This window comes from Dermacentor andersoni, chromosome 10, assembly GCF_023375885.2.
Source record: "Dermacentor andersoni chromosome 10, qqDerAnde1_hic_scaffold, whole genome shotgun sequence".
Classification (NCBI taxonomy): domain Eukaryota; kingdom Metazoa; phylum Arthropoda; class Arachnida; order Ixodida; family Ixodidae; genus Dermacentor; species Dermacentor andersoni.
Window position 1 is genome coordinate 121,242,692 of NC_092823.1, and position 27,577 is coordinate 121,270,268.

The 27,577-nt window shown below is 46.8% G+C and overlaps 1 protein-coding gene and 1 long non-coding RNA gene across 4 annotated transcripts in view; both read right to left on the minus strand.

The window, feature by feature from the left end:
• Cat (Catalase) overlaps positions 1 to 27,577 on the minus strand; it is a 64,190-nt gene that overhangs the window by 27,340 nt on the left and 9,273 nt on the right. For all 3 annotated transcript variants that reach the window (XM_050192429.3, XM_072285019.1, XM_050192428.3), the window contains exon 2: positions 354 to 481. In XM_050192429.3, the coding sequence (XP_050048386.1) occupies positions 354 to 481 (128 nt within the window). The remainder of the gene's footprint in view (positions 1 to 353; positions 482 to 27,577) is intronic.
• Positions 19,225 to 20,982, minus strand: LOC129387991 (uncharacterized). The gene is made up of 3 exons (XR_008615115.2): positions 20,837 to 20,982; positions 19,911 to 20,022; positions 19,225 to 19,699 (listed from the first exon to the last, which is right to left on the minus strand). It is a non-coding gene; the product is annotated as an uncharacterized lncRNA (long non-coding RNA).

The window sequence follows — 27,577 nt, forward strand, 5'->3', positions numbered from 1 at the left end:
GGCTGCATTCGTTGAAAATGCATGCGACAGCGCTACCATCCGGGCACGCAAGCGCTTAGAGAAGTCTTTAGATATTTTGCCAGTTTGCTGCAGAGTTAAAAAGGCAAACACTAATAGTATATCAGCACGTTTTTTTTTAGGTATGCCGTGCAGCGCCGCGTATATTTCGTTCACAAAGTTTTCTTCTTTATTTTCAAACATTTTATCCTCCGCCACTGGTTTTTCCTTCGTTGTTGTTGCTTTTCCAATTTTATCACACCCCTTCTATGTAATTCGCGCTGAGCATATGCTTGAGATTTTATTCGCATCGTCGTTTGCCATCTATCATCTTAATAAAAAAAAAGGCTACGCACCTGTCAAAGTGCGCCATTTCGTCCAGAAAGACGACATCTTGCAGCAGGACGGGACCTCGGGGTCCAACGGTGAGCACATTGGTCTTGTCGGCGACGGGGGCACCCCACGAGGTGGTCAGGAGCTCCGGCTGCATGAACGGTAGAACAAAGCCCTTGTTTTAAGAATGCAAACTGGCACTAAAACTGCAAGCAAGAATAATTTCTGTGAAGTAAATATACGTCCTTCAATATTCCGAAGGCAGCGACGACACTCCGTACTGCGAGAACAAGCATCGTTGGAAGCACTTCATGAAAAAAAAAAAAAAAAAAAAAAGTTCTTACGGCCAGGTCTTTCGAGGCTCTCCGCTTCCAGGTCAGAAAAAAAATTATCGCAGTTATATTACGCGTAGAGTTTTTCTTACGTTGTTGCGCGGTGTGGAAACATTAAGTGGAACGTCAATTCACCCGCCGCGATAGCAGTGACCATGACGTTCTCGTAGTCAGCAGGAGGGCTCGATGCCAGCCGTGGAGGCTGATGGGGGGGCGAAGTGCTAAAACGCCCTGCACTCCGATTTAGGTGCAAGTCAAATCCCAGTTGGTAAAAATTTATGCAGGCGTCCCCCACTATACGGCATGCCTTGTAACAAGATGGTGGCTTTGGCATGTTGAACTCCAGAATGTTTATTTTATGAGCAAATGATTTTGCAACTTGTCCATGTGTAGACGCATTTACGCAAGAAGTAGTTATTCAAAGAAGGGTATACACAGAAAGTTGTGTACGCACGTACGTAGCAATGCATTTGTCTCAAAACCGGTGCAAGGCATAGCAAAACGATATGCCTTGAGTAGTGGCCGACTACTACTGCAATAACGACACGCATCGTAAAGTCACTGAAGGTAACAGGTAAAATGTTATGCAGTAATCTAAATGGCGATTATCTTGGAATTTGCGATGTATGCCACTGTTGCGAACCTTGGTCAGTAGAAACCACTATCCATTGCCTTAATAATTGTTTTAGAATCCCGCGGTAGTTTATTTTCGTGCGATAAATAAGTATATTGCTCGACGGACCAGTCGGTAACGTCTCGCACACCATAAAACAACGACATGCGAGCACACACACACAAGGATATTGCCGCCGATTTGCTGGATTGTATTGCGGAGCTGCTCAAATCAATGGTCCTCATTGCGCCATATTAACTTTTTGCGGGAGGCGGAAGCACTATTGAAGCGTCCTCTCCCATGACGTCAAAACTGCGGGTCTGAGCAGACTACACCCTAACTTAAAATGGTGGCTCATATAAGTTATTAACACTGCACGAAAGCTGCGCTCCACAAACAACGCATCCGATATGTCGACAAAAAATCGAGACGTGTCCAAATTGAAGAACGTAACGCTTACAGGGCGCTTATGCATTCGCGAACAGCTTTGCCTTGCGCCTAAATATAGAGTGGGCGGATGCCTTGAAACAAGTCTTTCAGGCGTGTATTAACATAAGTTTTCCTCAACTTAACACGCGACGCTAGTACCGCAGTTCAAAAAAAAAAAAAAGAACCTGACCAAAGCTCAATTTCACTTTTGTTCAAGCGACGATCGACCTTCATAAACGAGCTTACATCGTTCGTCGGGCACCCCGGTTACAAATTAGGCTTGAATCGCGGTGCGGCCTTGGCGAAGGAAAGCGCATCACGAACATTGTACGAAAGCCTTCAATCCCTTATCCACGCGGGTTGATTAAAATGCCTGCCGGTGTTTCTATGTGGTTAAAAGCAGGAAACCCTTGGGGACTACGTGCCCATTCAAGGTCGAGACTGTTCGTTCCCGCATGCAGCTGGTACGCACCTGGGCGGCGCTCATACACTGTAGCCGCCACTGTCGCAACAAAGAAGAACGAATTGTACCGTTTTCAGGTACAGGACAATTGCTGTTCTTCTGCAAGTGTCCAAGAAACGAAAGAATGTGCATTGAATACTCAGTTTGTCACCGAGGTTCAAGATTCCGCCCATAGAACTGTATGCCGCAACTGCCGTCTGTGCCCTCCGCATATTTCGAAACGTAGTTTCCCCAGATACGCGGATATATGGCGAAAGATGCTTGCCTCCGCCACGAGGTCACGAAAATAAGCGAACGCAAACGTGGCTGGCGCATCCGTGCAAGTTCTTTGCGAGATAGACAGCGGTGTATTTGCCGACGCATTCTTAGGTTGTCACCGAATGCAGATTTCCAACCCCACCGAGTGCAAAGCGTGCGCTTATACACTTTGGGCTGCAGGCAATAATAATTCAATTTACACGAGTGCCGTCCTGTGCACAAAGATCGTTGCGAAAGTGACCGTCTTACGCAGCCTTGCATTGAAATTGTTCCTTATGTCTCCATTGGCATCCCACCTGTGAAGCTCGTTTCGGGCGTTGCAAACCTGAATTGGACGCACTCCTAAACACTTGTTAAGGAATCGAAGACCGGCACCTATGGAAAGAAGCAAACAGAAACGAGCATATTTCCAACTTTCGCCCTACACAAATATGAAAGATTCCTCATCCTGCAAAAGTGATGTAAGCGCGGAGAGAGAGAGAGAGAGAGAGAGAGAGTGATGGCGAAGAGGAAGAGGCGCTATGTTCACCAACCCTTTACAGAGCACGACTCGGTGCCTGGTGTACGTAAGCGAAAAACTGCGACCTCGTCGCGCGAACAGCTGGATAACAGGGAGGAGCGCGCAGTCCCGAGTTCAGCGACGTCAAATGCGCACCGACAAAACTTTTGAAAACCGTTCACCGGAAGTAATGTCTGTGCCAAGCGGTCGCCCGGAGTCCCCGTAGAGACGGACACTTTCCTGCCCGGTGTCACTGCGCAAAATCGCGCAGGCATCGCATCTGTAATGTTTTACGTAGGTTTCCGTCTTTAAGTAGCCAAAAAAATTGCTCGAACGATTCCTCGCTTATTCTGCAGCGTCGAAACAATTATAAAGATGAGTAGTTCATTGCTTAGGCCTAACTGTCGAGATATCCGAATACTAAGAGCAGCGGATAACCAAACGGCCTTCGTAGCTTGATTCGTGCATTGCGCGAGATCTATGCTAGCGCAAACAGTATCAGCTGTTTAGCTGTAGAATTGTAATCGCCAATTTCGCTCTGCACCGTCCAGATGATGCATTCCGACATAGAAAGATGAGACACTAACCGGACGGAGCAATGCTAAAGCTATAATGTGCTGCCTACCTTGACAAGTGCATTAATTTTTTCTATTGGCTTAAAAGCAACGACACTTAATAAAAGCTCGAGTAGACAACCCTGTGTCAACTGAAACAAGCACGTTAGTGTATGTAATTGTTATATGTATGACCTGCAATACACTTCATAGAAAGAAAAAAAAAAGAAAGGAATTCAATCTTATTCATTTGAGGTGTTAACGTCCCGAAGGAGGTTATGAGAGACTCGCGGCACCGAAGGAACACGGATCAGTTTTGACCACTACATGAGCGTAATTGGTTGCATTCCGCGTCCCCGTTGGAAAGCGGCCGTCGCGGTCGGGAGTCGAACCCCCGTACCACGTGGCGGGCGCGAGAGTTGCGTTCAGTGGCATGCGGAGCTATACGCCGTTTACACCGTTAAAAGTGAAAAAGAAATTAAATTATGGGGTTTTACGTGCCAAAGCAACTTTCTGATTATAAGGCACGCCGTATAGTGGGGGACTCCGGAAATTTCGACCACCTGGGATTCTTTAACGTGCACCTAAATCTAAGTACATGGTTGTGGTTTCGCATTTCGCCGCCATCGAAATGTGGCAGCCGTGACAGTTAGAAGTGAAAAAGGATGTAAATGAGTCTATAACGGACACCCTTAGGGTGCGAGTTAGACAGCCTCTTTCACTCTTAAGGGTGTAAATTATTTTACAGCGTAGCGCGCAGACCGCCTTAAAGTGCAATATACATGTTAGCGAAACAGTGCTAGCTCTGCCAGCTCTTATCGCATCCCAGACGCAGCGCGTGTATCTGCAGCTTGCGACTAACACGCAGTGAGCGAGCGTGTGAGTGAGCATGAAGGCACTACGCGAGCGCACGGCCGAGTTGCCAAACACCTCGCGCGTCTAGTCGGAGCGGATTCGTTTTGCTCGTGGCTGCAGCGAGAATCGCCAAAACGAAACGAGTGAAGAGCCTCGGAATTCTATACGTGCAGCTGAAAGCGTACTTTCCTGCAATTCGGCAGGGCATGCGAGCTTTCGCCAGGCGCTTCGTCGACAGTTGCCCGAATATGCGGCACGAATGTGTAACCACCGAACGTCGTCGCCCGCCCGCCTGCCTGCCTTAACCGCTGTGATATGCAATGCAGCAGACGGCAAAATGCAAGCGTAGAAGTTAAAGCAGCAGATGGCGTGCAGGCTGAGAACGGGCTGGTGCTCGAGCACTCTTGCTCATTTGCATAGCTCGCTTGTCTATAGTTAGGGTAAGCTTTTACATCAGGTGCTGCCAAATATACGCACGAAAAAAAAATCCGTTTCTTCAGCATGGAGTGCGCAGAATTTGACGAGGTTTTGGTCCGTTTAAAAGAAAATATTAGAATCTACCGATAACAGGCCGGAGATTTGACTTGGTAATCGGTGGTGTGTGTATAGTATTGAGGAATACGAAAATTTAGAAATCAATATTTAATCAGAAACAGAAAAACGATCACAATTCTGCGTAACCGCAACTGTAAAGACATCCCAAGCCGACCAAATTGACTTGATCATGCATCACTTTATTACATCTATCATTGAATGGCAAATAGTAATTCCGAAAAAGAAAGCTGCGTGAAATTGTAACAATCCTACGCAACCTGTGAACTTGCACTTACTGCTTCAGATGCCCCAATTGACGTAGTTTACGTAAACTAACACATCTGGTGTTACGGTTTTCTAAACATGGTCTGAACCAAAATTTTGAACTTGCATGTTTCCTATAACGATTGCAAAAAAAAAAAAAAACAGACTCAAGCAAAATGCTGCTTCCTAACGTAGGCAGAATTAAGTCTCTTAAGTGCAGCAATATCCCACGAAGCCCAACGTATCGTTTTAGGTACGCTGAATTTGGTGCATGTAAACATTTAACAGCTAGAAACACGTACTCGAGCTTGAGCTCAGCTAACCATTTAATTATCGTACTAAATAATTTTAGTTCAGTATTGACTTTCTTACAAATATACCCTCCGTGGCCTGCAGCAATAAATGTTAACACGGTGTTTTAATTGAAGTGAAATCGTGTTCGGGGTCTGCGAGATTAATTCAAATCGGTTCAGCGGTTGCCAATGAGCGAGTCTATGCATTTCATATGCGTTTGAATAGGGAAGTCGCGCCTGCTTGAGGCACATTTTTCGCCTTGAAGTCGGGTGTTCCTTCTAAAAGTGGCACTTATTTGCAAATTGTTAATATGTGCCCGTCATGCCTGGACCACATCGCGGTCCGTACTATACGTTAGACAAATATGCTCACCGATAAAGCGGGACGAAACCGCGCAGTTAGCCGCAATTTAGTTAGCCAGTTCTCGAAGTCGATTTAATGACTGTGCTGCGTTACAGCTGCACAGAATTAACGGAGCTGCGAGTCTACGTGCAGCGCGGTCTGCCTGGTTTAGTAGGACGGCTTACACTTCCAGCAATAGTAACGACATGTGACTGTAAGAGCACCTGAACTAGGTTGCATATTTAGGCGAAAAAAAAAAGGAGGGGGGCGAGATGGGAGAAGATGCCCTGAAACACTTTGAAGAGAACCAGAAAGCATTGCGGCTCTGTAGACGAGGCTCCTGCAAACATTCGAGCCAAATATTACCGCGCAGCAAACAGCAGGGAACTTAATCTCGTGTCAAAAACGGAAAAGACAGCCTACTCCCGCCGCCTGCAGAATGTGGTCACCGCAAATCAGTGGAGCCCAGCAACAGCTATTGACCGGTTTCGTGATCGCGAGAATACTAGGTTTACGTCAGTAATATTACGAACGATAATTTTTTGAGGTAAATAAATGTAAACCTATACGTGTCTGCCGATCTCAAGACTACAGAAAAAGCCATTTCGTTTTCGCGCGACTTGTCTACGCACACGACAGCAGCTTTGCTGCAGGACATTTGTAAGGCGATGTCCTTTAATAGCTGGCGATTCTGTGATTTTATAGCTTACATTATGATTACGTCACTAGCGTTTCATGGCCCATTTAAAAGGACACTAAAGATATGAATGCGTTGAGCTGTATTCGTAAACTATAGGCTTCTACAGAACCATGGAAACTACTTTTACCGCGATATGCTGCCTAATAAGCCAGGAAAGAGGCAAAAAAAATGGAAGAAAGACTAGCGGGGAAGCAGCGTTGAAGGTCCCAGCAATACCTCACCGTGAGGTCACCCATTTTGAAGGCATCTGCTCAGGCGTACTTAATTTTTCAGTGGCAAGCGCTATATACCTCGTATATTCCCAAGGAGCCAATTAAGCGAGCTTCCAGAACCGCTATATATGCGTGCCAAAACGCAACAAATACGAGAGAACACTCGAAATACGCGAGGTGACAGACGCTGCGGCTTTTGGCGTAAAATTGAAAGAAATGGGAGTTTGGTCCCCGCTTTACATTCTAGTAATCGACGTCTCACGGCGAGGTTAAGAAACCGGAATTTGGTAACGACACTTACCAAGCTGGATTTAGCGTTCGAGTGTAGCGTCTCTCATTAACCGTTAAGTGGTGTCCCACACGTAGTAGACTGCTTTTATTCGGCCTTACTCCGCACATTTCTCACAGTAAAGAACAAAGCACCTAGCCTGCGATCACGGGATGATAACCATTACTAATGCAGATGTAAGTAATGCGTATCTAGACCTTTTTGACATGACGCGGCACTCAATTGAGACGTTTGGCATGCGACATACACTAAAGTCCGGAGTTTACTTACCGCAGGTTGAGGAGGTGCGTTCGGAATGTGTGCAACGAAATGAATTCATCTAATGCCCATCTCTTCGAGCAATCCAGATCAATGATTAGAATTGCGCTGTCACAAGCGATATTTTTTTAAAGTTCTGCTAACGTAAAAGAAAAAAGGGGGGGGGGTCAAAATGTATGTATCCACAAAAGCAAGAAATTAGGCAAGAAAAACTGATACAAGAATCGCAAGAAATCGTACAAAGCAGAACAAATAAAGAGCGCGGCGTTTGTTCCTAAATCCAGTAGAGGCAGGCTCTCGGGGCCTGCCCGAACAAGTTGAGAAAATTGTGCAGGAAGCGCCAACGTCAGGCGGCTGTTTGCGCTAGCTACTGGTGCGATTATATCGTTTTCCTCGTATAGCACCCTTCGTTCAAAATGTGTACGTGCATCTGAATGCAAGCGAAAGCGGAACCTTGGGGGGAGGGGGGGGGGAATTCGTTACAGGTGAAGCAGAAATCCGGGCATGCCAGACGGGAAGCCGAGCGAACAGACAAGGAGGTCCTGCGTGGCAGCAAACACCGCCGCAGAAAGGGGGGCCCCAGAAGGCAGAGAGGACGCCCGAAAACCAGCCAAGCCGGATCGGCCGAACTGGCCGGGCCAATTTGAAGAGGCAAGCGGGCTCGCGTGAAGCAAAGGCATAAACGAGACAGGGGACGAGAGGGGCCCTCCCCGCTTCGGCAAAGTGGGGAGGCCCGAAAGCGCGTCGGCAAACTTATGAATGCTGCGTCGTCTGCTGCAGCAGACCTGTTACCTGAAGAAATTTATGTTGAACGTAGATGAATTGTGTAAAAAAATGACGTTTCGGTACCTATTAAGCACCCATGGAAAGAGCCAAAACATAGGTGTGTTATAGAAACATTTTCACGTTGGTCCGCATGAGTTCTGTTTTTTTCGCAACTGATACCGACCAGACGAGGTTTCCTTAGAAGCTCGACTTAACATGGTCCGAGAGTTCGTAAGCTGCGGTAACGTAACGCTAGCGAAAACGAGAATGCTTGTGAAAGCCATGCACACGTTACACGCAGAGGCGCATGCGGACGACCCGAAACGTCCAGAATATTTACACCAATACATTCCAATAATGCGCTTAGTTCACCTCGTGCTAATGTCTTCAAACACACACTTAACGCGGTAGCGCTTATGAAAACATTTTCAATTTATGATACGTGCATGTAATTGTAGAAATCGCAGACAATAGACTGTCGCGGCCTACACTGGAAACGCGCCGTCACGTTAACAGTCACGTGTTTTTTTCTTCATGTTTGAGAAGTCATCCGCGTCATTCCAACAAGGCGTTTCTATCACCGCTAACACTGAAAGGAGAGAGTCAGGAATAAAAACAAAAAAAAGAACAAGTGCTTGGGGTAATAAGAAGATTCGACTGACTGCCGCACTGTGCATTACTTCATGGTGTACGCTTTACAACATGACAAGCCTGCCGTCATATTCATGGTCAGTGCTGGGAAATAGAGGTGGGAAGATGTTTCCCCGAGATTTAATGTAATATTTTTTACAGTAATTTGTTTTTTAACATTGGTCCTGACGCTTTGACCTTTGTCGCAATGTCCACATGTAATATAACGGAACAAGAGAATATTTGGAAGCAGTAGCAGCGCATTGATGTTGATGTAACAGCAAGTATGAGCAATGTTTAACTTCCGCCATACTGTACATAAAAATTGAAGTAATGAAGATGGGCTTCTTTCCGGAACCGTCTGGGTTTGGGGGCTTTGCTGCCTAAACAAAGCGTCTAACATTTGGAGGAGGTGCGCGTCCATCGCAAGAATCGGTTATCTCGGAGTTCTTTGCTTCTAGCTAACGGTACATTCTTTACAACTTTAATTCTGCTTTCAAAGGCACAAAAACTTAAATGCTCACCCGAGGTTACAGCGACGATAGTGTACGATCCCGATCATCAGCACCGTCCATCAACACTCAGTGATAACCAATATCTTTCAAACGCACTAACTATTCAATATTATTACAGTTCCAATACGTCGGATAAGTTTTCAGTTCTGCCTAGTTTTAGCGAGAAGGTCAGGCAAGCTCGCGATTACTGCAGTCAGTAGCGAAAGCGTCAAGGTTCAGTGCTTCTTGACCGATTAGCATTGATTGGGTGCGAGAGAACCCTGAAGCTATCGCTGTCAAAAAATATGCCCCCTTTTCCCCAGTATCCAATTTATCCCCATCAGACTTATGGGAACGTACGGGTCTTCATAAGGGCAACCAGCGCTGAAACATCGCGTGTGAACAACACCGCCATAATACGCCGCCTAGCGAGCGGGGGCAACAGTTTTCAGTAGCATGCGCTTTCGCTTCAGCAAATTCCCCGCTTACTTGAGGTACACGTATTCAGACTGGGTACCGGCATGATCGACCGTTGGGGCCCACGCGCTTCTTGCAACACTCTTAACAATGGTTGGGCGCATCGGGTCAAAGCAGACGTTCATACCGTTATCAATCAAAATGATCACGTGCCATGCATTTGTAGCCTCCCCATCGGACGGCGCCAGCATATTTTCGTTGCACACTGGTACCACCGCATAAAGCGCCTCCTGACGAGCTCTGTGTCCACTAAGGACGATCCATAACCGCCATACAGCAGATTCCATTTTATATGTGCATAGTTACGGGGTGATTGGGTGTCTGCAATAGAAGTTCCGAACGCCTTGATCCCCGCTCGTCCACCTTTCTAGAGGCGAGGGCTTGGCAAGGAGATTTCCTTGCTGGAAGTAAAGAACGCCTGTTCGCCTTGTGTGGAAAAAGATCATGACGCAGGAAGTACACATACTCGAACCAATAGAAAACAAAACGTTCCTATTTTCCGGTATATCCGCCTGCATCACTCTCCTTTACAATTGCACCTGGCCACTACGATCGTAGGTCGCTGAACGTCGTGACGGTGTGACAACTGTCTGAATTGTAAATCTGGCATTACTTTCCACTAGAACGGCTGGTCCGCGAGCTCACGGGGAAAAAAAGGAAACGCCGAATTACGAAGTTGTGTCAATAAGATTAACAAAGGTATTCTCGAAGGAACAAATTCCACACAGGTTGGTAGACTACCACCTTTTTAAGTTCGGTTTATCTTGATTTCACTGATAGAGTTGATATGAGATAAAACAAGCTCACTTCTAGACCTACGTTCAATTTCGGCGAATGAAACGCCTGGCTGTGACCTTGCGCTCACAATCCTAAACAAGAGCGAGGATCTGAAATTGGCAGGAAAAGAAAAATAAATTACGTTAACCCTCTCCGGCTACCTGCTTGCGCAGCATTGGCGTCTGAAACGATTTTGCAAATCGGGCAAGTTGGTATCGACCAATCTTCGACAGGACCACTGGCGACAAGGATAAGTGGAGTCCCTGTCGTAAGTGGGGCTACCAAGATGAAACTGATGCATGCACCAACAAAGCCCAATCGAAAACCTGAAAATGAAAAAAATACGCGGAGGAGACGGTACCGCGACATTCTATCGTCCTAACGTCCTATCGACGCCATCTTATTTGCTGAGCTACGTGTCTTGCCGAGTCGTAATTGCATGATATCAAAGCAGTCATCGAGTGATGCAAGCACCGATTATCTTGAGTATCCTGCCGAAACTTCTGACGCAAACGCACCCATCAAGCGAGCGACTTGTGAACGCCTTCAGAATTATAAATTTGATGCGTGCAGCATCCTTGAAACTCGCTGCCATGAACAAACTAGTAATTACACTCAGAAAGAGACTTCGCAATGTGCGACTAAAGCGGTGCAGACCTGTCAACAACAACCATAACAACCATCACAACAACAACCACCCCAACCACTACAACCACAACAATCACAATCACAACAACCACCACAAAGTTAAGAAAAAAAGCACGCGGGTTTCGCAATACATGGAAGCTGGACTGCGGTCAAGGGATTGTTATTCGCCGAGATCACGAGGGAATGAAGAACACCGCCGGCATACGAGGAAAAAAAAATGAAATTGCAGCCCCGGCGGCATGCGAGGTCGACGAATGGCCGTGTTTTCGTCGAGTGTTAGATGCGCAGTTCGTGCAGATATAAGAGACTCGCCGACGGCGGCCTGTTGTGTACGCGCTAGCAGCTTGGCAAACAAGTTAAACTATTCCGTCGCATTTGTATTTGGTCGATTACGTTGAGTAAGCGTCACAACAGGGGCGATGCTGGAAACGACCTTCCCGGAAACTGCTTTGAATGCGATAGCGTTTGTGCGCGTCCCATCGCCCACTTTCCTGAATCGAACACGGACGATGTGCCACCATGGCTAGCATAGTAGAGGCACTTTCAAAATAATTGAACTTCATTGTAAGCCCAATACAGACATTCGTATAGAAAGACATCTTAGATGCTATATCAGTGATTTTAGTATGACCCTCCCACTGTATCCCGAATGGTGACTGAACGAAAACGATAATACAGGAGACGAAGCGCGCAAATTCTCGCTTCGTCGCTGTTATCCGCTCGCGCAGAGACTTCCACCCATTACGTTGATGACGTCACAGCTGCGAACAGCCAGCGCATACTATAGCTGCGGTTCTTGCCCTAATCACAGCCAGTCATTAGCTATCGGAGAGGTAAACAGCGCCGCGGGTTAGGCAACCTGCTCTGAATTCCCTGGCCACGTGCCAATACACAGATTGGCAACACATTCAAAGCGACGACGAGCTTGCGCTGCAAGCGGGTACAACGCAGGCGGCGAATAAGTTTTGTGCACAACGCACGGCTTCAAGTTTGGATAAGAGCTGGCAACAGCTATTTTAAACACAACCACATACTCCCCTGAAACCCGAAGAAAACCACAGCGGTGCAATGTTTCGTCATTGACAAGTCCGCTCTTATAGGTGGTGTCGAAATCCGCGCCCTTGCGACAGCTCCCTGGATAACAGAAGCTGATCTCGAAGGCTACGGTTTTGCTACCTGCGTATGCCGGAAGCAATTGCAGAGCTGGAAACACGTCATACACGGCACGTTTGACAATGAGGAATTGCGTTAGGAAAACAAGAGCGCGTTAAGAAAAAGTAAATAAATTAAGGATTGTTTGACCATTACCACGGTTAGATGAACAGAGTGGCATAGCAGTGAACTTGGATGAAATGACATTTTTTCTCGAGTTATTGAACGGATAAAAAAATATCACGCTTCACTTCATCAAAACGGCACGATGAATACGTAGCATCGCGTGATGAGCTACATTCGTTCTGCAGCCTGGATTGCCAGGTCGTCTGAGAGCACTGGAAGTGTACTTGGCGGGAGCTTTATTCAACAGTCACGAGAGAATGGTCTCGCACTGCAGCAATCAATTTACTGTAAGATATATCGCCGAAAATATATAACCGCTAGCATATCGTTGCCCTCCCCACATGAACCTGGTTTTTAATCGTTATCGGACATCGGTTCTAACTTACTTTCAAAAGGAAACATACAAGGGGCTCCAGTCTCGTCGTCTAATACTTGCCATTGACCGTCTCATTGTGCGGGCAACAGGTATAACGCACACGTGTGAAGGCGTTCAGTCATTCAGACATCGTGGAACGTCGTAGATTGCGGCGTGCCCCAACTGTGCACAGTATATACGGTTCACTTTTATGCGGGACACGCAATTATCGTGTTACAGTTCACGCATTGCATGAATCTGGCCTTTCTATTGTGTCGATGTCGTGCGAATTAGTCCCACCGTCAGCCACTTATTTATCTCAATAAAGTAGAAGTATTTCAGTTAGCTATAGGCTTTATTACTCGCAAGGCGTTTCTTCTGGAGAACGAACAGTGCTGTACACGCAAAAGAAAAAAAAAGTGGAAAAAACAACGCAAGGAAGATTTGACAGTTACCCTGCCTCCCGAAAACATGGTTGGCGGGATGAACGAATTGTGCACGTTTTACGATTCTGTACAAGATAGCTAGCATCACCGTGTGCTGCGTTACAATGTACTGGGCACAAGCAAAAAGGGAGATGCTGCCGGAAGGGAAAAACCCGGGGACGGCTGAAGTACCCAGTGAGGAAAGAAAAAAACCCAGCGCAAGCGAGCGAAACTCGCTAAGCTGCTGCAATTCGAATGCGCTACACAAGCCAGTCGAGAGGACTTATAACCGGTGTTCTCTTTACTTGAAAAGAATTTTAATATAGTCGTCTGTGGTAGAATTCAAAGTTCTGCTCCTTCAGCTCTATTACCAGAAAATAGATGACTGGCGTGAGAAGTCGAAATGCGTAATTGAGTAAACAACAAAATTTCGCTAAACCAAGTTTTTGCCAACTGCTTTGGGACTCGCATTTCAATGCGCGCATTGCAGCCAGTTATCGCGGCTCATTCACTTGGAACAAATTCGAAACTAGCACCAGTCTTGATCAGTGTCGTCGAAATTACGGTTATAGATGCGCTGCTACAACTATCGGAAAAAGAAAACGCCTTCTGAAGCAGTTCAGGACAAATTTAACTGGAACTGCGAGGCATCACGTCAGTTTGTGAACGAATATGTTAGATCTGTTGCAGCAACAGAATTCCTGCTCTCATTGCGTATGTCTTGCAAAATGACCAGGCTGAATTAACAAACTGCAATATGTGCCGCGGAGGGTTAAGCTTGTTAATGAATTTTATTATATTTACGCATTCCAGTTCCTCGTATAAAATCATCTCTATTTCCGGTAATACCGTTCATGGAGTAGAACTGTACCTGCCACAGGCAATTACTCAATTCTGGTAAAGGTTAAAAAAGAAATAGAATGAACAGCTGGTATACAAAAGTGTTTACGCGATACGGTCCGAGTAGAAGTTTCCGAGTTGCAAGCACCTCGACACAAACGCTAAAGAAGCAACTTCAGGCGGAAAGCCAAGATTCGTATAGTATTCATGGAAGTCACTGAAACCAAATGCTCTGAACAAAGCCACAAGAGCAGGGGATTGGGCGGGCTTTTCCTCCGACACGTATAGTTCTGAGGGAACTCAGTCGAAAGCACGCGTACAGTCAACCACAAAAGTTTACGGGCCACAGGAAAACGTTCAATTTCTGGGTAGCCTGCAACAGTAGTCAGTAAAACCGAATATCACAACGCTGGTTACATACTGGCAGAGGCTGTCAATGCGAACAGTAGGCTGCGCTGTGAGGCTACGCAGATCTTCAGCTTTTTCTCATATTTCGTGTTCCGTAAAATTTTGTGGTTGACTGTACGATCCGTGTAAGTATGTAACACGCATTTAGTGCTTGTACACTGCCATTGAAACATCGCAGCTGTTGCTCAATGCAAGACCAAAACAATGTACTTTTTTTCCATGATTTAAGTATTGCGTTGTATAGCGTTTCGGCAAGTAATTACGATATTGAAAGCAAAACTTGCTAAACGACAAATTTTACTTTCGTCTTTGAGAATGACTGCCACTGTGATCGCGAACTGTTGTAATATGAAAACTAATTTGACTTTTCCTTTGAAGCTCTGATGAAACTGGGACTGCGGAAACTAGTAAACAGATCCGTATGATCGCTACAAAGTCCAACGCATCAATCGATCTGCGGAGTTCGGTGCATTATAATGGTGATTTAAGCGAAAGAAACTTGACGCGAACCCATACATTCGTTCCCTTTCGAGCTCTAATCAGAACGAGCGGAAACCAATTAGTGCTCCCAACTTGTATTTCTCCATAGATAGCGTCTCCAGCACGCTGTAGCGAAGTTTCACTTCAGGTTAGCTCATAACTGGTTACTAAGTATATATTCTATACAGTGAATATTTTAAATAGAGATAGCATTTCATTTATTGCACGAATGCAATGGCCAGAAGTGAATGATTGAGTGAGGGGCTTCCGGCCACGTTACTTTAGACTTCCTCTGGCATGTTAAAACTGCCCTAGTGTCAGCACACTGGCGTGTACTACGCTGTCTTTTCGTCGTCTCGCCAGCTTCGACTGGCCGAGAGAGCGAATGCGGCCCACTGCGAGTGGGTTAAGAAAACGCCAACATGGCGGAGTTTTGAAGTGTCCCGAGTGGCATTTCGAGACCCTGAAGAAAGGTAACGGAACAACAGATCTTTGAGAATGCCGCGGATGCGGCCGGTTTAAGTCGCGTCTGGTCGCGTCACAATTATTGCCGTTTCAGCGCAGAAGAGCAGACGTCCCCGTTCATTAGGCTCCCGACGCGCTTCACTTCCCACGCTCAGAGGCGGTGCGGGAGGGCGCCCTGTCAGGAGAGAAAAGACTTCCTGGTACGCCCCGTCTGGACCTCATGGCGCAATAGCGGCTCGACGCCCTGACCACGTGACCGCGCTGGACCGGCGACCTCAATACGGACAAGGCGCACTGTCCCGGTTGCAGTGCATTGCGTGCCAAAAAACACTGCGGCGAAGTGGTCAAACGGGAACGACGTATAGCACTGCCCTCGGCTCGAAGCAGACGATTCTAAGTAGCTTCTCGACCGTCTGCATCAAACAGGCGAGGCTGAACAGTTGCCACGAGCACACACACACACACACCCATATCAAGGATGCTGCGGGTACGCGAAATAAAAGTACACCACCGCAACAGAAACCGAACAGCATACAAAAAAAAATGGCCGCCGAATCGTCACGCTTGGGTGAGGAGCGGTATACGTGCGGGCTGATGTCAACGACCTGGAAGCGCTGCCTGCCTAACAGTTTATGCTGGCCACTGCGGGTTTTCGCTTCTTCGCGGGCTCGGCGAGACGGTAGGCGTATTGACGCGAGGATTCACAGGTGCGCACTGAAGATTGCGGTCGATGCGCGATGAAAAGCTGGCTTATCGATGCCGGATTGAAGACGGGATAGCGAGAGACGAACGTGGGACAAACGCCATTCTAAATTTCACGGCAGTATAAATCGTGACACTGCGCAATACTCGCAACCAAATAATACAGCCTGCAGGATTCTTCTAGGGTCCTTGGCGTGCTTCGGAGGATACTCTGGCGCCACCTTGTAGTAGCGCCAGAGTGGTCTGCCGAGATCATGGGAATTGCGGACACGTGTGGTTTCAGAGAGTTAACGGAATATCGCCGCTTTTAGATGTGCCACATACTTGGGCGAAAGCCCAGCGGAAAGAGATGTAATGAGAATACAATTTCATCTTGCGTTGAGTCTTCCAAATCACTAAGGTAGATAGATTGTCTGTCGCCAGCTAGATGGCACGCAAGTTCCGTATAGACGAAACCTGCATAGCCTCCCCATAGAATAAAGAACAACTTTAGAGAAGGGAAACTGTACCTTCCACAGTGGTTCGAAAATAAGAAGCGGCAGCGCATGGAACTTAGTAGGGGGCCCGACAGATGGCGCTACTTAAACAGGAAGCGGAAATGTTTTTTTTTTTTTTTAGTACAACATTCCATATGGCCGTTTTATACCGGTGCCGTACGCTGGGTACGCGCCGTGCTCGCCTCGCTGGCTTTGCGGCATGCCTCAGCTGCCGCGTTTTAATGGCCAGGAGACTAAAGAGCCTCTACTGACGCCCATACAAACAAGCCACAAGTGAGTGAACAGGACGTGCGACTTTATTGGCAGAAGAAAAGCAGTGCACCTTCTCATACAAGATCAGAAATAAAATTTGCATGTCGAGATGCGTAAACTGCTCACTTTCGTCGCCGCACATGGCGATCTGGTAACGAGCGACAATCAGTAGCGCAAGCAAACTGGGCAGTGCACCACCTGTTTGCATTAACAGTCGCCGTAACTTACATTGCGAAGCAATCGGGTGACGCAAGGCATCTGCTGCCGCAACCAACACAGCGACATGGACTAAACGGCATTTTAGCGTTCCCGCCTTTCCAACCTGCACGTTTCTTTTTGTTCTTTCGGGGGCCGCTAATGTGTAACTCATTGTTGGTGCCCCACATTCTCAATGTGGGCATCACCATTTTGCAGCCACTTTTGCAGGCCTTTCCACCTATGTGGCTATCAACTTCGGACCACGTAATAACGTGTGCTGTCTCCGCTCACGGCACATCACGGCCGATGAAGGCCCACAAGCATAATTTGCCGGCGGCTGCAGCAAGAAATGTTGAATGGGGAGAGCACCAATTACGGTGCATGTAAATTGGGAGTCTTTGTCGCTGTGTGGACTGCAGGAGCAGATGGTTACCTCGGGAGACTGTTGCCCATGCAGCTAACCAGGTCGCCACATCGAAGAAACATAACACGGCGACCATTATCAATCACCGCATAAGGTTCAGACAATACACTGTACATTGGCTAAGATCCATATGACAACAGTGGGCATTCACGCACTACAAATTGCATACAGCTTATTCAGCTATACGACTTCAGGCACAGTGCTTGCCTACGTCGCACATGGTGGTCTAGTAACGAGTGACAACCAGCAGCACAAGCAGATTGGTCAGTGCCCCACCTGTTTACACTGACAGTCACCATAACTTGTACTGCGAATCAATCGGGTGACGCAGGCACCTGCTGCCATAGCCAACACAGCGACATCAACTACCCGGCATCCTAGTGTTACCTCCTTTCCTACATGCACGTTTCTTTTTGTTCTTTCGGTGGCCACTAATGTGTTGCTCACACTTGGGGCCCCACCTGCTCTCAATATGGATGTGGTCTGTTTTGTGGGAATCGCCATTTCGCAGCCACTTTTACAGGCCTTTCCACCCATGTGGATATCAACTTCATACACTTCAAACCATGTAATCATGTATGATAGTCTCTGTTCACGCCAAATCATGGCCAAAGAAGGCCACAAGCACGCTTTACCCACGGCTGCAGCAGGAAAGGACAAACAGGGAGCACCAATCACACTACATGTAAACAGGGAGTTTGTGTCACTGTGTGGACTGCAGGAGCAGGTGCTTTACCTCGAGAGGCCATTGGCCAATACAACTGAACAGGCTGCCACATCCCAGAAATGTAACACGGCAACCATGACCAAGTGGGACAACATTGAAACAAGATTATGCAATCAAATCACTTCAGCATACTCTAACATAATGCTAAATCTATACATTGGCACTATGCATTGGCTACGATCTACATGACAACAGTGAGCATACACGCACACGGGTTGCTTGAGGCACATTCAACCGTCCGACTGTAGGCATAGTGCTTGCCTTCGTCGCACACTGCAGTCTGGTAACAAGCAACAACCAGCAGCGCAAGCAGATTGGACAGTGTGTCCCCCATGTTTGCACCGACAGTCGGCGTTGAATATGAGCAGCTTGCATTGCGAAGCAATCGGGTGACGCAAGCATCTGCTGCCACAGCCAACAGTGACATGGAGTGCCCGGCATTTTAGCGTTACCGCCTTTCCAACCTGCATGTTTCTTTTTGTTCTTTTGCATGCCACTAATGTGTAACTCACACTTGGTCCCCCACATTCTCTATATATGGGCATGGTCGGTTTTGTGAACATCACTATTTTGCAGTCACTTTTGCAGGCCTTTCCACACATGTGGATATCAACTTCATGCACTTAGAACCATGTAATTATGTATGAGAGTCTCCGTTGACGCCAAATCATGGCCGAGGAAGACTACAAGCAAAATTTGCACACGGCAGCAGCAGGAAAGGACGGAACGGGGAGCACCAACCACGGTGTGCGTGTAAATTCGCAGTCTATGTCACTGTGCGGACTGTAGGAGCAGGTGCTTGCCTCGAGAGACTGTTTCCCAATGCAACTGACCAGGCTCCCACATATGAGAAACGTAACACGGTGACAAGTACCAAGTCGGACAGCGCCGAAACCAGATTCTGCAATCAATCACTTCAATGTAGCTTGCACAAAAACACAGGCTGTCGAGCAAGAATAGCAATCCTGAATGAGACTAGGAATTCAATATGGGAATGAGAAAGCTTGCATTCAAGAAAGAAGCCAATCTACCTTGCAAGCATTGAAAGCCAAAAACATTAACAAAAGTTAAATGCTACATAGCACACAGTGTAAAGGTTAATGCAAGACACACGCCAATGCTGCATCAGCTAGAAAGAACTGCTACAGATATGTTATGCTACTATACACTGACTGGCATTAAGTATGAGCAAAGAATCGGTTGACCTTTATTGTTTGTATGAGGAATAGGAATGATCTCTAACAAAAGTGTGGAATGAAAAAGCTTGCATTCATTGAAACAAAATTATACTTGGCAAGAACTGGCAAGGCCAGGAAGCTCACTAAGGAAGGGCAAGCTGACAGAACACTCTTAGCCAGCGTCATCTGTGCTTGTTCAGAGGTTGCAGGTACATCTGAAGACAAATAATTTTTGTTGTTGAGGTACCTGGATGACTCGGCCAATATCCGTGCTGGTGGAATGATGGCGTAGGCTCTTTTCACTCTTGAAACAGTCGTCCGTAGACTTGATATCTCATCCAAATAATTCTGGAATGGCTTCCTTGTTTGTGGTCTTGCGAATTCAGCTCCAGCCCCTTCCTGTTGGTGTAGATGGGGGCTCCCGTGATGACCAAGATGTACTTGGCACAGACTCTGTTGGGGCAAAACAATGGCACATGAGATACAGCAGAGATTATCCAAACTCATGTAGTGTTTTCTTTTATGTTCGAACTAATTATGCTGAACTGTAAACATGAACAAATGTTCATATCATCTGCTACAAACAACTGACATGTATCTCAAGACTAGCAAGTCAATACAGCATATATCAAGCATATTTATTTCTGAACCAGGTGTTGTTTACCTTGTAGTAGCAGCCAAAGTCCACACAATGACCTTGTTGTAGCAGGCAGCAGCTTCTGTTTAGTGCATGGAGTGTGTTGCTTTATACTGGTGCCATCCTCATTACTGCATGTCTGGAACAGAAATTTTGACTGCATCAGAAATTGAATAAGCACAATTTTGCAATATAAAATGCGTAAAGGTGCGACATATACATTGCAATGGTTTGTGACTACAAAACACATGCAAATGTACACTGTTTGTTCTAGGGTGCTTAAGCAGCATGGTAAATAAATATGGTTACTCTCCGTAAAATTGATGTCTGCGTAACTACAATGCATGTCAACAGCTTAAGTATTATTAAGATCACAAATAAGTACATTTGTGCGCTCGTTTATACACTAGAAGAGATCACACTGCTGATTTCACAAGCAAATAGATGAAAGACATGAAGCTATTAGAAATGATGCATTCTTTTTGTGCATGAACGTGATGCACCGCTTCGCTACTGCAAAAATAGATGTCCTGAGGTAAGCCAAACTGAACAGCAAGAACATTTGGAACCAACAGGTACGAAATATGGGTGAATTATCATGTGTGCAACTGTTTAATACATTAAATTCAGTACTTTAGCTTCAGTTTATCAAAAGGTTATTCGGTTCTGTGAACGAAAGAAGTTGCCGGTGGACTCGAAAAAAAAAATATATTGATAAGGCAACTCAGTCACTTATGGCTACGGCTACAACGAGATGAAAAATGTGACGCGCGTTCCGATATCGTTTCTCTTTCGTGAATGTGTGTATAATGATGGCCTCGCAACTGAAAGTTTATTTCGGAAACAGTAACGGAGGGTCCTGACTGCCCTTATGCAATGCAGCATCTAGTTCGTTAAGTTAACGAGACGAATAAATGACTTAGCGATTGAAGCAGTGATGTTAAACGACTCACCGGTATTGCTGTCCCCAGTTGCAGCAGGACCCGGCTCCCATTTCGATGCAGACGTGTTCCACATGGCTCACGACTGAAACCTAGCTTTCAGGCTTACACCCCAAATTAAATAACGCGAGACATCTAAGCGCAGTGAACTGGTGTTAGCACAAAATAACCAACCAATGTACGAACCAAGGAATCCGTACCTGCCGCGCACGTGAAAATACCGGTAAAAATTTTAAATCCAGGCCAGAGGTCACGTGGGAGGTCGATGATGCTGAACGCTATTTTGCGTTTAAAATGACAAAAAACAACAAAGTTGGTAATGAAAAGTACAATGTGAAATTAGGAATTATAATTTTGTAGTCTTTATCATGCAATAAGAACGCTTCCTTAACTGTTGAAGAAAGTTTGTAGGTTAAAATTGCGCTTACTACGGCGCCTCTAGCGGGAGATAATGTGCTCAACGGGGAACCTTTTTAATTGGTGTACTATGCCTGTTTCTTTAGCAGCGCCGCGCGGTCGATTTTTTCGCCCTCTGTGGCCATTTGTTGAACTTGAGAGTGTGCGGGGCCTGGCCTCCCCTTCGAGGTTCATGCATGTGCCAGAAGGGCAGAAGATATGACACGAAGCGCTGAATGCCTCGAAGTTTAATGGAATTCACGCGTTGCCACACGGATGTATAATTAATGGCACAAGAGCTTAGTTCAAATGAAGTCATAGCGCGTTTTCAGAACTCGTAATCGGTTGTCGAATGCGCATGCACTTGCGCTCGCAGTATTAGCAGATACAGCTGCACACGGAAGATGGAATTCTACAGTTGACAAGCAATGTCATACAACATCGTTGGGACGGAATGCAAGCGGAGATGCTGGTTAAATAATTGAGTTGCATAAATCGGGACCACAAATTGATACATAGGGTTAATGAAAACGAAGCATTATAAGTTATCATCGCGCATTCGATCAGTTATTGGTGCCTCGACGCAACAACTGCGACTGTTTTGCGGCAGTATCATTTGGCAATGTCCTCACTTGCTTCGATCTCTACCGTAGGAGAGGGCCCAATAAATGTTCATAATCATTATTGTCGCGAACAGAAACGAAAAATGTGGAAATTCCGGATAGTGAATAGTCGAATCGAATAGCAAGCAATTCGATTCGTATTCAATAATCCGGATGTTTGTCACGTCCATACTTTAGTTGCGTTTCTTCGATCAAATGTTTTCATCTCTCCTTTCGGCGGAACATATTTGGTTCGCCGAAGCTGCAAGTGCATGGAGCCTCGCTGTTAGAACGGCTCTCAATATGCAGCTGGTGTGGGTGCGTGTACAGAAATAGCTCCGGATGCTTCCACTTTGTTTTTTTTTTGGACAGGCCGAGCCAGAGCGACAGGGCTCCCTTCGAGGACGCGATCGTTGTCGATAAACGGTCGTCGTCGGTTTCACCGGACGAAGCGGCCTGCGCGTCACGGCGCAAAATATGTCAGCCACGCCAACGTAGATAACGCGCAGTGACTGAAACTATACAGGCGTCTAAACGACGAAAGAGGCACCACGCGCCCTCATGCGAAGGCGGCGAGGCCTTGGGGGAGAGGTATAGAATCGGCGGGCTCACGGTGTGGCAGTGCTCGCACAGGGTTAGATGGATTATGCGATCGCGCCGAGGCGTTCGAGGCACGCGGCGATAATCGATCGAGTTGAACGTCCACGTAGAGAGAGAGAGAGACCTGGGGCAGCGTGCATGAAGCGGGCGTTTAAAGCATACAGTCGGCGTCGAAAGTTGACGGACGACATTGGGATCTGAGGAAAGGGCGTACGGCCGAGCAGTTTGTGACTGTTTATGTAGCCAGCACAACCGCAAAAGGATGTGTTGTTCGCACATGTAGCACAAGCTGCGCATGTATGTGCATCAAAAGGTGTTCGAAGGTGGCTTAAGTATCCCGCTTTTGTTTTCGCTTTGTTTTTCACATCATGTGATCCCTAGACTTGACGTCTGCCGTACATTGTGCGCCGAAAGGAAACGGTACACTGCAACTCTGTTCAAACAGTGATTCCCGATTGGTGAAGCTATTGCTGACAACCTATAACGTCAGAAAGAACCTAGCACGAGATATATGAGGGACGCCTTAACTGTTGCGGTTTGATACAGACTAGCTGGGCCGGGTTATTTAATATGCACGGAACACGTGGTGCACGAGCGGCTTCCGCTGATACGGGAATGGGGCCGCGGAAAGCCGGGACTCGAACGCGTAACCTACGTTCAGCAGCGAGCCGCCATAGCCAACGCGGCGACCAACCCAGCAGACGCGCAAGTTTGCTACCTGCAAAGAGCAGCAAGTTCTGGCAACCTTGCCATGCACTTAGGACCACGATCCGACACTACAATTTTAAGATACTAAGTGGGCGACAGCAACGCAGCTACGGGGACGCGGCCGATACTTCCGACGCTTGGAGACTCATGCGTTCGCTGAAAAATATCCTTGGTCGTCAATGCCAACATTTTTTTTTTCGGCCATCTGCCCACAGCTGCAAAAGCAGTGGGACGCAGAAAAAAAATAACGAAGCGCGGTTTCAACGGCGCTTTTGCGACTGATTTGGCCGTTGGCATCGCTTCGTTCGCCCGTGGCGACGGCGTTGCAGAGTCTCGCCGACGAACCGCATTCCAGCGTGTTTTGCGCTGTACATACATATTTGAAATGCCTACCCTGCCACGCCTCTTCGCCGATACCTGCAGTGCTCGCCTGCGTCGGCCGTGCTTAGACCGGGCGATCGACCTCGTCCGAAGGCCTGCGCTTATGCATTGCAGCAGTCGAGAATTTTTAATATTCTTATTTTTCCACGCCAGGAGGTAGGCCTAACTGCTTGCTGCATGGGCGGTTGTCATGCAGCGGATCTTAAATCGTAAGAGTTATTTTCATGGCCCAGTGCATTAGACACACCTGTTACAAGGTGACGCAAATAAACACAGTCGCAACGCAAAGTTCGAAGTACAAGCGCTAACTAATCACCTCGTTAGAGCGCATCACTCGGAAATGGTCGTTTATGCGCAGTATTTTTTATTTCCAGGTGGCCAGAAAAAAAAAAAGAAGGAACTTGCCAATCTAGAACTTCAGTGCCCGCTTCACTAAACAGCGCTTGTTTGCACCCTTCCTTGCGATTGAGCTGATTAGACTACTTTATGTTACAAGCTTTACCTTATACTTTATGTTATCCATTCCACCTTATTCACTTGTGTAATATGACGACTTTAACCGCCACACAAATTCTTGGAGCGCAATCTATAAACGTATTATTGTGAATAAATGTGAGCCTGTAGATAAGACGACTTTAAAGGCGCTGAAAAATTGTACAGCAAACATGTAGTAAGGTTTGAGTTTTGTGTTAATTTTCCTTTTCCGGTATGTTTATGCGACTAGGTTCTCAGTAGTGTATGAATTGCTGTTTAGCGCGTATGTGTACACGATAAAGTGATGTTATATACAGGGCGTCCCAATTTTAATGCACCAAGATTGAAAGATATGAAAATGCCACGTACATAGCTAGACAGAAGCAATGTTATGTTTGCCGTCGCTTTGAGAGATACTCAGTATATTAATTGGTCATTCCACTTAATTGCATAACTAGTCTTAATCAATTCCCCAAGTATTATAATTAGATGGAAAGTGTCGGTGAGAAAATTGTAGAGCAGCATGAAAAACTCCCGACACAGCTTGGTGCTGCTTAATATGTGCTACATAAGCCTTTTCCCTAGAGTGAACGAAGCCCGCAAATACGCGCAAGATCACCGCGCAACTGGCCACGGTATATCTGCATGTATATACATACAGGTTGTTTCAGCGAGCGCGTTTAAAAATCTTTAAAAGTTACCTGTAGCAGATATCAACATTCTAGTTCATGAGCTGGTCTACTCGAAGCGGCGGACAATGCTTGCACAATAAATTGAGATGCGAAATCGGCTAATTAAGAAAAATCCACTAATTAAGTTTTTAAGTAATTAAGTTATGGTCCATATTGCAATTTACAAATTCTAGCCGTGGAGTTCGCAAGGCGGATCCACTTAGAACGAATTTTCAAGATGACACCAGTTTCGAGTTACAAATTCCCGAACTTTGCGGAGAAATGCATTGGCGTTCCAGGTAATTGTTTAACAAAACGTCTCTACATGCACTGAAGCACACATCTAGAACGCCAATGCATGTTCGCTGAAACTCTGTATATACTATACGTATGTATAAACCGCAACTTCTGGACAGACGCTCGTCGCACGAGTGTGGCGGGAAAGAACGCCTCGAATGATCGCCGACACACCGGATGCGTCCTAGAAAACAACGCACGCAACGAACCAATCACCGGCCGAAGAAAAAAAAAAGGGGGGGGGGGTCAACGCCACCTGGCACAGATAAGGAGGATCGAGAGAGCGGCATACAGGTCGACCTTCCCATGCAATGGGTATAGATACTCTGTCGTGAGCGCTGGACAGGTGTAGACATGCAAAACGCTAGCCTGTCTCGAGGCTATGCGTGTACCATTCACAAACCGCGCGCGGCCAGATGGACGCGCACTGAACGGTCACTGCACACATGGGCCCTGCGGGAAAGGAGGTGGTCAGTCTGGCCTCCTCGCGACTGACAAGCAGAGAGCCACTTGGGGGAGGGGGGGAATGGCGTACGTGGCGGCCGGATTGGAACGGTTCGAGGATAAGTTGCGTGGCTGGGGCTGTTCGGTGTGCGTGGCAGCTCCAGCGGTACGTAACTACTACGCCTTCACTGAATGTTTCACCGTACGTCAACTAATCGCACGGGGGAAAAAAAAGGAACAATGTGGTTAAACGGTAGTAATGGCGAAGAGAAGTACTCCGGCAAGCAAGTGCACGGAAAGAGGGCGGTGGACGCAGTTGCGAAAGGAAGCGAAACCGAAACTAATTAAGTAAACATGCCGGGTACAGCAATTGCCCGTTATCTATAGGTGCTGAGCGGGAAATGAGTCAAGCTGCTTTATAATTTCTTCCGCGGTACTGGCCTCACTCGTGTAAGACTCACATTACCAGCCGCGTCAAAAACGCAGAACCAGCTTGACATCTCGCACACGCAGAACTGGAAGTGAAGATTAGGTAGTTTCAATTTCTTGGCTTCGCACGATTCTGCGACCAGACAGGATTAATAGTTGCCATTCAGTGAGCAGGAAGCTGTCCCGAAAGATTTCCTCTCAGTGTAACAGTCTTGATTTCTATAATATAATCCGATTTATGAAGGGAAGATTCATTTTTGCTTGATTTAAGACCCTTTAAAAAAAAGGACAAAGAAAAGAGGCGCTCTTCATCGAGTCTGCGTATAAATGCACAGCAACAGCGAATCCACTATTGTATTGAGTCCAAAGTCTAAGAGACTGGCCTCTGTATAGTCAGTGCTTGGAGACTCGGCGCCACAGATCTACAGGAGCACGTCTATACGGTCTCGCAAGGCGCATGCCGAGTCCGCGCATTGTTCGTGCCGACGCAAGGACTCGTGGAGGCAAGACAATGGACCGAGCAAAGGACCGTGCCTTTCCAGCGACAACAGTATCTAGAGACCGGCGTTTTAAGAGACGCACCTCCTCCGATTTTCTTTTCTTGCTTCCAGTTCCACGTGAAGTGACCGAGAAGGACCGCACGTAGCTTCGTATCTTGAGCGATCCCCGAAGGACGGTGTCAATGTGAAACACAGCCGGACACCGCAGTCGCACGGTCACGTGGGTGCGTACGGACTCGATCAACAGGCACGGAATGGAAGGGCGGACCAGTGACCACCACAATGGGCGGACAAGGCCGGCGCCATTTTTTTTATTTATTTCGCGTTGCGTCGGCTGAGGCGATGATATCGGAAGGCAGGTGGTCGTGGCTGTACGCGAGGAGAATGATTATGTGGTTGGCGCGTTATCGACAAACCTGCACTAACATGTCGCTTACCAGATGAGTTAGCGCAAGGCACGATCTGTCGCATTGATTAGACGCACTTTGGCAAAGAGATAAGGTTCATTAGTGCATTTGACCAGACCACTCGAGCCTAAGTAAATGAGCCCGACAGAACGGCATACGAAATTAGACACCGACACTAGAAAGATTTCTACCTAAGTGGGTAAAATACCCGAGGGAAAGACACGGTTGACTGGAGTTGGAGCAAGGGCTCCAATTCTCTGACACAAGCAGCAAGCTAGAGGAAGGGAGAATAGGGGAAAATGGCGCTAAAAAAGCAAAAAAAAAAAAAAAAACCGGAGCAGTCAACATAGTGTTGAGTGTACGTGGCCAGGTTGTGTAGCTGTATAGCTAGACTACAAAGATTCTACGTAAAGCAGATGCTGAGCTGCGAATTGAAATCAACGCACTGAAGTATACTACCGAGGATTACTAGAATACTTAAACAGAAAAAAATAGGTAAATTGGAATAGCCGATGACTGCTAGACCGAAGGATTTCAGTTCTCGCTAATCAGACTAGATTTCCGACGCAGCGGATGAGAGGTGGTGCTGCTGACATGGCTGCGAATGACAGTTGTACAGAGTTGTGCCCCTGGGGACAATATTTGACCAGCATTCAGTGCTGCAGAATGTGTACATTTCATCTATACTGCAGAAGGAAATGTAGGTGGTACGATGCCTAACACAAATATAAAATATTCTGCTGGAATTGTCCGTCAAAATGAAGATGCTATGAGCGCCGACTAGTACTAAGGCTTTATTACAATCACATCCTGAACTGGCTGCAAGCAATAGGGGGCCGCCCTT